At 43.4% G+C, this 14091-nt stretch overlaps 1 protein-coding gene across 1 annotated transcript; it reads left to right on the plus strand.

Annotated features, from left to right (window-relative positions):
* Positions 1-107: 107 nt before the first annotated feature.
* On the plus strand, positions 108-12219 carry LOC108251235 (zinc finger E-box-binding homeobox 2; the record flags this gene model as incomplete). The annotated part of the gene is made up of 8 exons (XM_017441451.3): positions 108-405; positions 702-770; positions 1027-1221; positions 2313-2527; positions 4215-4323; positions 4895-6744; positions 8025-8109; positions 10262-12219. Coding segments are annotated over 8 exons (3402 nt in total), but the record flags the coding sequence as incomplete, so codon positions are not given.
* Positions 12220-14091: the final 1872 nt, after the last annotated feature.

Here is a 14091-nt window from a genome sequence, read left to right on the forward strand (position 1 = left end):
TTTCACATCGAGTGACCTTTCAGATGTTATTGTGGGATTTGTCAGACATTAACAAGCTGCTGCAGATCACTGACAGAAAACCAGGAAGCTGTCAGCTGAAACAATAAAAGGATCCTAATTTTAAGCTCATTTACCACAGAAAAAACATTTACACAGAACTTTTCCTCTGTGTTTGTGTTTTAGTCTTGAACTATGACAGTGTGTTGGAGACACCTTCAGAGACGGATGAGGAAGACAGGACCCTGCTCTGTGACGACCCCAGCTTCACAGGAGGAGGAGGAGGACGACAGGGGGACTATGAAGAAGCAGACAGCCCGGCTGGTGTGCCTGCTCTGGATGTGTTGCCCCGAGTTGCTCGTGCCCTGCTGTCCCCCCAGGAGCGCTGTGAGGACGATGGACATCTTGGTGAGTTTCTGATCAGGTCAGCAAGTTAATGGCTGCTCCTCCTGGGTTTTATGGAAACGGCTTCTGATCATCACTTAGAGGAGCAGAAAAGATGGTCAAATTCAAAAACTTAACATTTTATTTAATTTGACAACAGGTATAATTTCACTTATCGCCTGATGACATTCAATAATAACAGTTAACAGTAATGAATAAAGTTCTTTTAAGAAAAAGAAACTGCAGGGAGCTCAGGTGGCTCCTCAAGGAGAAGAAGATGAGGAGGAGATTAAGTGTGAGTGGTGTGTTTCTTTGATCAGAGAGCAGCAGTGGTGAGAACGAAGCTGAAGGTCCTGAAACGTTTCTGCAGGATGTTGGAAAGAGTTCAGGTGAGATGAATCATCTCCAATACTCTGATCAATACTCACACAGTGAAGAGAAATCAACGATCAAACCAAAATGTTATCTTTATCTGAATTGAGCTGTAAAATTAACCCTTTTCTGAATAAGAAGGTCCCATTTATTGATTTTTTTCATCCTAAAATGATTCTGTTGAATGTTTTTACTGTATAGCCTGCGGGACAGCACTCAGGGCAGCGATGTTTCAGCTGTGTTTTTAAGCTGATGATCCTCCTGTTTCCTCAGCGAGTCAGCTGGACAGCATCTGTGAGCTAGATGACTACCTCCTGAAACGTAAGCTGGAGGATGGCATCGGTCACCCGGCAACCTTTGTTGAATATCTGCAGCGCAGCGACACTGCCATCATTTACCCTGAAGCCCCAGAGGAGGCAACAAGACTGAGCACGCCTGAGGCCACTGGTCAGGATGAGGGGGAGCATGGTGAGAGGACCAACAAAACAACAACTAGTATCAGAAAACTACACAATACATATTGCCTGCTGTCTTTCATCCTGCAGTTTTAAACAAAGGTCTCCTCTGATCTGTTAGTGCTCAGAGATTGTGTTGGGGACGACTCAGTTACAATTACAACAAACTTTAGTTCAGTGTCTGTAAAAATAACTGACTTCTGTTGATAATAAAGCACAACAACACAGTTTCGTTATGAAGTAAATGATCACATGCAAATGTCCAATTATAAAAAAAAGTAAACATAGAAAAAAGTCCATCTCTCCATTGTTTTACCTGCTTCTTCTTTCTGGGTCACATGGAGCTGATGTTTGTCTCCAGCAGTCACTGGGAGAGAGGTGGGGGACACCTGGACAGGTCTCCGGTCCATCACAGGGACACATAGAGATAAACGAGACAAACAACTATTTACAGTCTCACTTACACCTAGGGACAATTTTTTAATTAAATAATTATTATTTTATTTAAACCTTTATTTTACCAGGAAATAAATCCATTGAGATTATTAATCCCTTTTATTAGGATTTCCTGGCCAAGATAAGAAGCAGCACGATGTGCAAGGTGCAAACAAGCCATTACATTTACAGCAACAGTCTCAATAACCATAGCTAATACTGAAGTATTTACAAGAAAATATCACAATCTCAGACACTTAAACTTAGAGTTACCAGTGAACCTAACCTGCATGTTTTCGGTCTGTGGGAGGAAACCGGAGTACCCGGAGTAAACCCAGGTGAGCTCAGGGAGAACATGTAAACTCCACCCAGAAGCAAACATACAACCTTCTTGCTGAGAGGTGACAGCTCTAACTGCTGCTCCACTGTGACACCCAACTTTCTTAAATGATTTATTAATTTTTTGTTTCATTTAAAAAACATCTGTGAAGAAATGAGGTGGTGACCAGGCTTTTAATGTGAATGCAGACAGGAAGTAGCTTTACCAAATGTAAAATGAACAGACTTTATGCAGATCAGCTGACCACCAGTAATGAAATCCTGCAAGAAGACTTTGATGAATATTTTGGTTTTAAAATCTGAAATTTGACCTCTGACCTCCTGCTACAGACCTGCTGCCCAGCGCCACAGATGACTTCGCTCAGTTGCTCACATGTCCATATTGCGAACGTGGGTACAAGCGTCTGACGTCGCTGAAAGAACACATCAGATATCGCCATGAGAAAATGGAGGAGAGCTTTACCTGCCCACTCTGCACTGATGCTTTCACCCAGCGAGCTCAGCTGGAGCGTCACATGACCTCTCACAAACCTGTCACTGATCAGGTAAGCACCTGCAGCAAGTTACCGCCTGGTCTGTGAGACATTTCCTTTCGGTTGTAGTCTCATTATGGACGACGTTCAGACAAACAGCAGCAGTGACATCTGATTGGCTGAATGACTGACTGATCATCACATCAGTGCTAATTCAACTGATCACATGATCTGACTGATGATGTATTCGTCAGCTCACAAATGACCAGCGTGAATTATGTAAAGTGAGTTGGAACAACACCAATAATGTGACCTGTACAAAAGAAACCTGTCAAACTTTAGCTCCGTAGCTCAGTCGTTTAGTCCTCAGGGTCGTGAGTTCCAGCTCCGTGTTGGGTACCAATCAGTGCACAATGTGTGGGCGGAGTTTTCTGCTACTGCTGCTGTGTGTGGCCCCGCCCAGCAGCCGTGGTGTTTTTTCTTGCTGCAGCCATGTTTGTGCATGCAGCATGTGAACTCAGCTCAGGGTGTCCAAGTCTGATCGAAAGACCAGGTAGTGTTCCTGCTCACACCTGTCTGCTGGCCTTTAGGGTCTAAAAGTCTCATTAGAGTCAGTAACTAAGCTCCAAGTCACACTGTGAGTGTAATGAGATTTCCTGAGCTGACCTGTTGACATTAAACCTTAAGACACCCCCCACCCCCATCACCACCACCCTTAACAGACTGAACCAGGACCATATGGGCTTTTGCCTGCTTGGCTGGAGAATCCTAATCCTCTGAGTGTGTTTTTATCTGAAGAATCACTGGATTAAACTGTTAAAGAAAGACAATTGGCTGATTTCAGATCAGATGCTTCAGACTGCTGCTCACAACAGCAACACATGTTTAAATCAGTCAGTCACATAATTTCCTGCTGCTTTTATTTACAAGCAGAATCATGAAACACTTGTCCATTGTTTTTTACTTCATAAACTTCATTAGGCCACAGGTAGGATCTGGATTGTGATCCAGATCACCACTAGAATTGAATCACTCGTTTTTTGTAAAGACCTGCATTTGCTGAAAATTTCATCAAAATCTGTCCATTAGATTTTAGGTAATCTTTCTAACAGAGTAACAGACAGGCAGACAAACCAACCAAAACTACTTAAAACATAACCTCTCGGTAGAAGTAAGAACAACCATGTGAGCTGAAACCCGGGGTCAGGGTTAGAGATCTACTTCTAGATCAGTTCTTTAACTTTAGATCTGATCAGATTTGATACTAATAATTTTCTTTAAAGGTGAATTCATGTCTTTAAGTGTTAAAGGAGATCATTTCCCTGTTTGTCTGCAGCTGGAGATGACTTTTTTTTAAAGACATCTTGAGTTTGTTAATCTGTCACTGATTATTGAAAAGTTTCTAAATGGACTTTCTTCTTCTTGGGGTCTGCTTTAACATGTCAGAGCTGCAGTATCTGTTAAATAAATTCAATGACTGTTCACTTTGTGTTTCATCTGAAACCAAAGGATTTAATCTGCCACTCTGCTGAAGGGGGGAGGACCCCTCTCCCTCCACTGTTTTTGTTTGTTTCTGTCTGTATTTGCATGCAAAATGTTGGGAATGCACCTCTGAACACCGTCAGCCCACATGGTTTCTCAGAAAGCCTTTCACACTCAGACATTCAGGAGAATCTGTCTCTGTCATGGTGTGTTCTTCCTCATCTCGACTCCCACTCCTCCTCCTCCTTCATCTCTAATCTGTTTCTTCTCTCTGCAGCCGCCGCTGCTCAGCGAAGGAGCTGCAAACCGCAAGTTCAAGTGCAGCGAGTGTGGAAAAGCCTTCAAGTACAAGCACCACCTGAAGGAGCATCTTCGTATTCACAGCGGTGAGAAGAGCACTGTTTCTGTTTCGTCTTTATTTCTTCATCGTTCTGTTAAAACCTGTGACTGTCAGACTGAACAGAATGACTGTAACCAGCTGAAATCCACTGTAGTATGAAGAAAGTCAGAAAACACAAATGGAGAAATGGAGCAGAAACCTCAGCTGATTCATTGGTTTCATCAATTCTCCTTGATCATAAACCAAAGTACAGATAATGTTCATTCTCTTTAATGTCTTTATGAAAGATCAATAAACGTAGCTAGGGTCAGGGTGAGGGTGAAGTTTAAACTGCTTTAGTGAAGATGTAGGAGCCGAAGCAGCTCTCTCATCTCCTAACACTGGTGGGAATGTGGAACATGATAGAAAAGGGATTTTTTCTGAGAAACCTTGTCTAAAAATGTATTATTTTACTTGAAGATAAAATGTCAGAGACCCATCCAGATAAGGTGGTTTCTAGTTATTGAGATGCTTCAGTCAAGAGCCACTCAATTTATAACAAATGAAACTGATGGAAACATTCAGATGAATCTCAAACTTTGGAAAAAGATGACTGTCCTCTTTGTGTTGTGTTACAGGTGAGAAACCGTACGAATGTTCTAACTGTAAGAAGCGCTTCTCTCACTCTGGATCCTACAGTTCCCACATCAGCAGCAAGAAATGCATTGGACTGATTGCTCTTAATGGTCGAGTACGTAACGTAAACAAGCCTGGCTCTTCCCCAAACTCCACAACCTCCTCACCTGGAAGCCCCACCCTCGCTCCTCTTCGGCACAAACTAGAAAATGAGCGACCGCTTGGCCCATCACATCAGCCGGGACTGCTGGACATCAAAGCAGAGCCAATGGACTTCAACGAGTACCTGCTGCTGATGGCTTCACAGCATGGGTTTGGGGGACCAGCTATCTACCTGAACGGTCGAAGCAGAAGCCCCCTAGGCATTCGTAGCTCTTCTCAGACCACACTTCAGAATCTGGGAGGTATGGGACTTGACCTGTCTCTTCTGGGGTACACAGGGCCTCTTGGGAACAGCCTGAGTGAGATCCAGAAGGTGCTTCAGATTGTGGATAATACTGTGTACAGACAGAGAATAGATGGTAACCTAGAGGAGATATCAAAGCTCAGAGCTTACATGAAGGAGCTGGGGGCCCAAATGGAGCCCCAGGCTGGTTTTCATATGATGTGCCAAAGCAGCCCCACTAAGAACATCATTGACTACACTCTGGAGAAAGTCAATGATGCCAAGAACCTGATCAATGAGTCCAAGATGCAGATGGATGTCAAAAAAGAGAAATCAGTTGATTTCATCAGTGAAGAGAAGTCCCCTGATGGACAGAACCAGTTCCTGCCATTTTCCTGCCAATACTGCAAGGAGACCTTTCCTGGACCCATCCCCCTTCACCAACACGAGCGCTACCTATGCAGAATGAATGAGGAGATCAAAGCGGTCCTGCAGCCAACAGAAAGCAGTCCTGCCAGCTGCAGAGGGCTGATGGTTGATGAACTGTCCTCTACTGAGAAGACAACTAGTCCCACCAGTTTGTTCAAGGACCACATCTCAGTGCTGAATGCCTACTTTTCCATGAACACAGAACCCAACTCTGAGGAGCTGCTCAAGATTTCACTCGCTGTTGGCCTTCCTCAGGAGTTTGTCAAGGAGTGGTTTGCCAAGTCAAAGAGTCAGAATCATATGGACAGTTTGAGAACAAAGTTGCCCCCTATTGACCACTGTGGACTAGACCACAGCTTAAGCCAATCTCCTGTGTCACTTCCTGCCATAAATTTACATGATGGCATCCCTAACAATAATGCTACCCATGGACTTACAACAACCAACCAGTTTGCAGCCAACAAGCAAACAACAGGGGACAAATCACTAGACCCCACAGACTCCTTGAAGATCAGCACTTTGTCGCCCTTAAATCTTTCTTCCACCTTGTCCAAAAACTCCCAGAGTACCTCTTACACTCAAAACAGCCTGGAAGGCCACGGAGATACACCCTTGGATTTGTCTCTGCCCAAACACATGGCACAGAGGAGACTCAGGCCCAATGGTTTCATCACTGAACATAATGGGGAGCTGTCAGGACACCAACAAGAGTTTGAGCCTTTAGAACTTGTCAACATCAAAAAAGAAGTTCTAGGTTCTGATGTGGGAGAGAACTCCATCCACCGGCTGGGGAAAAGCACCAGCCCCATCTTTGGGATTAATCCATTTGCTACTGGCCCTGTCTACACCTCCCTACCACCTCACAGAGCTTTTCCTCCACCAACCTTCTTAAATCAGGCCGCCATCCCAGGCCTCAGGCCATACCAAGGCCTTGAGCCTATGAGTTTCCTGCCCCACATGCCCTATACCTATTCCACAGGAGCTACATTTGCTGAAATGCAACAGAGGAGAAAGTACGAGCGGAAAGCAAGTTTCCAGGTAACACCAGAGCAGAATTGTTTCTAATGTTCTCACAAATTTCATCAGAATACAACTCTGGAAAGTAACTAATGCTGATAAAGTATTTGTCTGATTTTGAAGTCCGTCAGTTGCCATGGCTGATTGTTGGGCTGGGTTTTGACTTTAAATATCTGCAAAGATTCAGGTTCAGCTTGATCTTTGGAGTTTAAAGAGACTTCAGTTTTGATGCACTGTAAATATTTATTTGTGATAAAACATGAAGACTCTGTTGATGACCTGAGGTCAGTATTATCAGTTTACCACTGGACGGTCTAAATGAGGCTGCAGGAGATAAAATCTCTGCTCACGAGGTCGAACCATCAATGGTTCAGAAATCTTCAGGACTCCGAATGTGTCAAGACTGTGATCAACCTTTTATTTTTGTTCTTGCAGCTTTGATGCAGTAACTGTGGAGGAAGTTCTCTGATGAACAGCATGACAATAATAAAGCCTTTAAAGGTTTTTTACATGTAAAAAAAACACAGAAAGTCACAATAAGAAGGTCCAATTTCATATTTTGTGAATGGTGTTTTGTGCTTTCATCGCAAAATTACAGCTGCAATACTCAGGCAGTACACCAGCAGTTTAGACTGATGTTTGCAAGATTTCAGGTTGGAAAGAAATATCGATAAAGGAACCTTTTATTCCAGGTACAGCATTCAGATTTAGGCCCTTTATGAAAGAGCTGAAAGTGGTCTCTAGGGCTGATGATTAACGGGGAACTTCCTAAGACACAACATAAAACATAACATCATGGGGATTCCTCTGCTGGCATTTGGATCACCAATAAATAAAGTTAATTATAAGTAAAGTTAGGTAAATGTAGTTCAAGGTAAAGTTAGTTACAGTTAAAGCTAGTTGAAGTAAAGATAATTACAGTTAAAGTTAATCAAAATTATTTAATGTTATTTAAAAGGAATTAAAGTGAGTTGAAATTAAAGTTAGTTCTAGATAAAGTTATTAAAGTGTGTTAGAGAAGGGTTTGGTCTGAAAGTCCTGAACGTCCTGCAGGTAGAAAGGCAGCTTGTTTCAGGTGTGGGATCTGAAGCAGCACTTCAGTTCACCTGGGCTCTGCTGGTTCTCGTCCCCTCGCCTACACCTCCCTGTCTCAGATACCCCCCCTGTTTGTAATGAAGGGACTTACCCAGGTCGGCCCTTAAGCCCCGTCCAGACTTGGGATCATGAAGGCAGGAGGGGGTGTCTCAGAGCGTGAAGGCGACAGGTGTGGGATTATGATTGAAGTTGTGTCTCTGTCTCAGGGGGGGCTGTTGGAGGGGACGATGGACTCTCTGTCAGACAGCGACTCTCTGCTCTCCAGGAAGAAGATTAAGAAGACTGAAAGTGGTACGTACGCCTGTGACTTGTGCGACAAAACATTCCAGAAGACCAGTTCCCTCCTAAGACACAAATATGAGCACACAGGTATATATAACACTTGGACATTTCTTTTCACCCCTCCCCCATGCTTCTGTCCCCCCGCCCTTTTCTTTTTCATGCATTCACATGTTTTCTTTCTTTAGTTGTTTGAAATTCTCACATAATTCTTCTGTTGTTTTCAGATAGTTTTCTGATTTGTTTCTCTGCAGCTCCTTACCTTAAACATGTTCCTTTTTTCAGAGGGGGAGGGGGGCACAAACAGAATCTGAGCATCAGTTTCTTTCTGAAAGAAGAAAGGAGGAGGGTTAGTGTTGGTTTATGGGTGAGGATTAAATACATTAAAACATTTAGAAAATAGAACCAAACTTAGATCAAACCTCATCGGTAAAACTCATCATGTCAAAACCAAAACTCTTTCTACCAGCAGGGTTCTAACCAGAACCTGATCCAACAGAACAAAAGTAATGAAGTCATCCTGAGCAGAAACCCAGTAAAACATAATTTAAATCCACAGAGTTCATGATTAATTCATCTGCAGAACCACAGAGAGACAGGAACCAGGTCCTGCAGAACCACCGAGTTCATGTTTAATTCATCTGCAGAGCCACAGAATTACACAAACCATGTCCTTGATAAATGTTCGGAAGATCTGATATTTCCTGTGAGTCTGATCTGCAGCTTTCCAAGTTTCCTGTAACTGAGATTCTGTTCTGACTTCTACTCAACATGAACCTGTGAACTCTGACCTCTGAACTCCAGAACAGTTCAGTTCATGACAAATGGTTATCAGGACAGTTTCCACAGAGAGAAACAGTTTTAGCCATAATAGCTGCCAAAATACATTATCTTCAGTGTTTTATTTTATTTTTTATGCTTCTAACACAATTTCTCCATCATTAAATAATTGTTTGCGGTTTATTGCATAAAATTTCATCAAAGCTGTGCTAGAAAACAGCAAATATTCCTTGTCTTTGGTGATCAGCAGTTTGGAGTATTTTCTCTCTTATTTTCAGAAGAGTTTTGCTTTAACGCTCTCTGCTGCTTGATTTTCTCCAGTCTCATTTCTTTTCAGAAGAAGAGAGGAAAGCTGGACTCATACTCCATCATTTATACTTTCACTTTCAATTTGATTGTTCTCCTCGTCGACTCTGGGGATTATTTTACCAACCCAATTACCTTGCATGAAGACTGTCTGAAGTGTACTTGTTAGTGTTAGTTTAGGTTCAAATGTAAACAAATGACTTGTAATTGTTGGCAACAAAACCTGACAGCTGATTTTGCTCATTTATTTCTAATGCAGTAGACCTTTGGTAGTGAATGATGTGTAGTGGTTGTTTTTATCATAAATGACACATTTACAAAAACTTCTAATCTAAAACATTGAAAAATCGTGTATTTTGACAGCTATTATAGCTTTAATGTAGTCTGGTTTAGATGCTCTGTTGATTTCTTTAAACAGCTGCTGAACTTCATCTGTTTTACTGAGTTTATCATCCTTTAAAAAACACGTTTCATGTTCTGATCAGAGTTCTGTGGTTCTGCCTCCTGTCTTTCCTGTGGATGCTTCCCAAAGATGTTCTTGTTTGTTTGACTGAAGTTCTTTCGTTGACTTTCCTGGCAGACCTGTAAATGTTTATGTGTTCTCCATGTGCCCTCCTTGACTGAGGTTTTTTGGTTCTGTCTTCTGTCTGTCCTGTAGATGTTTCTAGGTTCTGCCTATTTTCTTTTTTTTTGACTGAGGTTCTTTGGTTGTGTGTCTCCTCTCAGTCCTGCAGATGTTTCTGGGTTCTCTTCATGTCCATCTGTTCTGGCTGAAGTTCTGTCGTTCAGTGTCTTCTGTCAGCCCTGTAGCACAGAGGTCCACAAGCCTGGTCTTCAGATGTGTTTGAGCAGGGAAACATCTTAAACATTCAGATAGTGGACCATGAGGACCAGGGTTGGGGACCTTTGTCGTAGAGATTCCTTGGTTCTGTTCGTGTTCTTGTTTTGGCTGTGTCTCTTGTTGGTCCTTTAAATGTTTCTGGGTTCTCCATGTACCCTCCTGTTCTGACTGAAGTTCTGTGGTTCTGTATTTATTGTTGGCCCTGACTGTCTCCTGCTGTCCTCTGTGTGTCTCCAGGTAAACGTCCACATCAGTGTCAGATCTGTAAGAAGGCCTTCAAACACAAACACCATCTGATTGAGCACTCACGCCTACACTCCGGAGAGAAACCCTACCAGTGTGATAAGTGTGGCAAACGCTTCTCTCATTCCGGCTCATACTCGCAGCACATGAATCACCGCTACTCCTACTGCAAGAGGGAGGCAGAGGAGCGCGAGGCAGCCCACAGGGAGGCCAGAGACCAGGGAGGTCTGGAGCCCACCCAGCTGCTGATGAGGAGCGCCTACCTGCAGGGGCTGGGGCCTCTTGGATATTCAGATCCTGAGGACCAGCCAGAGGACGGCAGCGGTACAATGCTAAGAGGAAGAAGAGAGGGAGGAGGACAAGAGAAGATGAAGGTGGACAGTAAGATGTTTGAGGAGGTGACAGACAGACAGGAAGCAAGTTTCAGGAAAACAGAGGAGGAGGAGGAGGAGGAGGTGGAAGAGAGTGACAGCAGGAGCCAGTCAGTAATGGATGAGGGCCAAGACTTTACACAGCTGCTGGACCAATGTTCAGGAGAAGAAAAGACAGATGGAAGGTTGGACCTGGAGGACTGATGGACAATAGAGAACCAGAGGAAGAACACTTGGATCAGTTTCTGCTTCATGATGAATGAAAAGATACAAGAAGATTCTGTGTCACTTCTGAGACCAGTGAGGTCATCCAGGTGTGTTTACCTGCCACACCTGTTACCTGTAGCAGAACTTCATAGGACCATCAGCCATGTTCATCTAAAGAAACAAAACCAGAGTTTTTTAAAGAACACATGAATGTTCTTCAGTCTGCTCTATTGGCAAGAACAGAAACAGTTTAATGTGGACCTCAGGTTTATCAGGTTCTGTCTGAAAGTTTTATTAATCCCTTTCAGTTTGTTCACAATATGATGTGTACTTTTGATGTTAGCCATAAAATATATTTGTTACCTGCCAGAAGTTTAGAAACCTAAAGAAATAAAAATATATTCTTGTTTTACTCTTAGTTTCATTCTTAGCTACATTGTTAGTGTCACTGGTAGCTACAGTTAGTTCAGTGGTGTCTCACCGTGGACCTCGAGTGCTACGATCTCACATATTTTACCTGTTTCCTGCTCCAACACACCTGATTCAGAGCTTAAATCACCTCTTCATGTTCTGCAGAAGCCTGTTAATCACACACTGATTTAAATCAGCTGTGCTGGAGCAGAGGAACAAGTAAAACCTGCAGGATGGAGGCCCTGAGGACCAGGGTTAGACACCCCTGCCCTAGTTCAATGTTAGCTACACTGAATAGCCAATGTTCTCAATTAATAAACATTTATTAAGAAAAATGTTTATAAAGAGTAAACAAGAAGTAGAAGACAATACATTAAAGACTGCAGCTTATTTCATTGACGTGTTTTTTTCTGTTGCATTTCTGTTTTTCTCCCAGACAAAACAGAAATATAAGCAGCAGGTTGGATTTTAGGTAAAAGCTGTCAGACTGAACCTGAAAGGTCAAAAGTCAGATGTTTAAAGTTTGGCATCATTAATGTGTTTTGTTTTGTTAAAATGCTTTAAAAAGTCAAACATTTTGTAGATTTAACACGATGAAGCTGATTTCATGGAGCTGTAACCCTCTGGCTCTGTGAAAATCTCGGGCTTTTCAGAGGATCGGGTCAAACCCACTTTATGCAAAACAAGAAAAGAAAAGGAAGTAACATTTTTTAATGTTGTGGAAGAACTGAAGCTCTTTGTAATGTACCGTCTTATAATGGCCTCTAAGCTGTGTGGTGCTTTTTCTGTTGGTAAATTTGTGTCTTGTTGTGTTCAACCCTCTGTACGCGCACACACACACACACACACACACACACACACAGGAAGGTGCACTCGTTTCCCTGAATGAAACCTAGATAAATCTTAAAGAGGAAAGTGTAGGGAATGACTGCGGGGATCTCAGTCAGTGTTCTTGTTGTTCTTGTCTCATTTTTACTGTGAAGTTTTTAAAAAGTTTTATTTTAGTTTATTTTTTACCTTCTGAGCATTGTTTTAGTTCTGGTTCTGGTTCTGCTGGGTTTTCTTTAATAAACATGTTTGAGTCAAACTAAGTGTTGCTGTGAGTGAAAAATAAAAATGCTCAGCTGACTCTTTGACCTTTGACCCCTGACCCTGAGAGTTTATCTTTCTGTGTTTCCTCCACAATAAAATAAGCTTCATATGCAAACCTTTGACCTGTTTCTAAAGTGCCAATCCTGTCCTCCACTGTCCCACCTGTCCTCCACTGTCCCACCTGTCCTTCAGCNTTATTGGTTTTGGGACAGTGGTAAGTATTAACAAATACAGAACACCATTTCAGTCAAAGCCAAGGCTAATGTCAGTGCTTGTCCAGGATTGGCCTTTGTCAAGTTCAGGTAACTGAAGAAAAGTTGGTTTATTGATTTTTAAGGTTCTGTTACAGACAGAGAGAGCAGGAGACAGTCACAGAGAGATGGACAGGCGGGTGGGCGGGGCTTCGCTTCAGCTGGCGGACCGCAGGTTTACGGGTGGGCGGGGCTTCGCTTCAGCTGGCGGACCGCAGGTTTTTTGTTTTTTTCCTGAACCAGTTTTTGGTGGACCCTCCAGAGCCGCGCGGCTCTCTGCGGACTCTGGCTCGGACCTTGGCTCGGAATCGGACCGGGAGGGATCGGATCCGGGTAGGTTCTGACTGAAACCAGTTTAACTTGAGAACATCTGTAATCTGTTTAATTTAATGGAACAAATTAAAGAATCAGACCTTTATTAAAACATTCAATAATCGATCCTGGAACGTCACTTTGTTCAGATTCTTTTCTGATTAGTGACGTAAAGGTTTTTGATTATTGGTGTCATTAGTTATTGATTAAAGTAAAAAAGTTTGATTTAGTCTAATATCAGTTTTATAAAACACGAATATTTCTGATTTTTTTTCTCTCTTACATGAGTCTGACACATTAATTATTGACACAGCTCAGTCTGAGCTGCTTTAAAAGTATAGAATAAAATTACATCCTTTAATATTCAGATTAGAACGGGGGAGGGGCGTGAAAATCCTAAAATCATTAGTCTAACATGTCAACAATATAATTTATTACGATAAATTATCCATAAAAAAACAACAGAATCCAGATGCAAACGTAAAAAATCTCTTCATCCAGGAGAAGAACGTCACAATGTTCCAGACAACAGGTCTCGGGCCCAGACAGCGGGTCTCAGGCCCAGACAGCGGGTCTCGGAACCAGACAGCGGGTCTCAGAACCAGACAGCAGGTCTCGGAACCAGACAACAGGTCTCGGAGCCAGACAACAGGTCTCGGGCCCAGACAGCAGGTCTCGGGCCCAGACAGCGGGTCTCGGAACCAGACAGCAGGTCTCAGAACCAGACAACAGGTCTCAGATCCAGATAACAGGTCTCGGAACCAGACAACAGGTCTCGGATCCAGACAACAGGTCTCGGAACCAGACAACAGGTCTCGGAACCAGACAACAGGTCTCGGATCCAGACAACAGGTCTCGGGCCCAGACAACAGGTCTCGGAACCAGACAACAGGTCTCGGGCCCAGACAGCGGGTCTCAGAACCAGACAGCGGGTCTCGGAACCAGACAGCGGGTCTCGGAACCAGAAAACAGGTCTGGGAGCCAGACAACAGGTCTCGGACCCAGACAGCAGGTCTCGGGCCCAGACAGCAGGTCTCGGGCCCAGACAGCGTGTCTCGGGCCCAGACAGCGTGTCTCGGGCCCAGACAGCGGGTCTCAGAACCAGACAGCGGGTCTCGGAACCAGACAGCGGGTCTCGGAACCAGACAGCGGGTCTCGGACCCAGACAGCGGGTCTCGGA

The sequence above is a fragment of the Kryptolebias marmoratus genome, linkage group LG6 (genome assembly GCF_001649575.2).
Source record: "Kryptolebias marmoratus isolate JLee-2015 linkage group LG6, ASM164957v2, whole genome shotgun sequence".
Taxonomy (NCBI): Eukaryota; Metazoa; Chordata; class Actinopteri; order Cyprinodontiformes; family Rivulidae; genus Kryptolebias; species Kryptolebias marmoratus.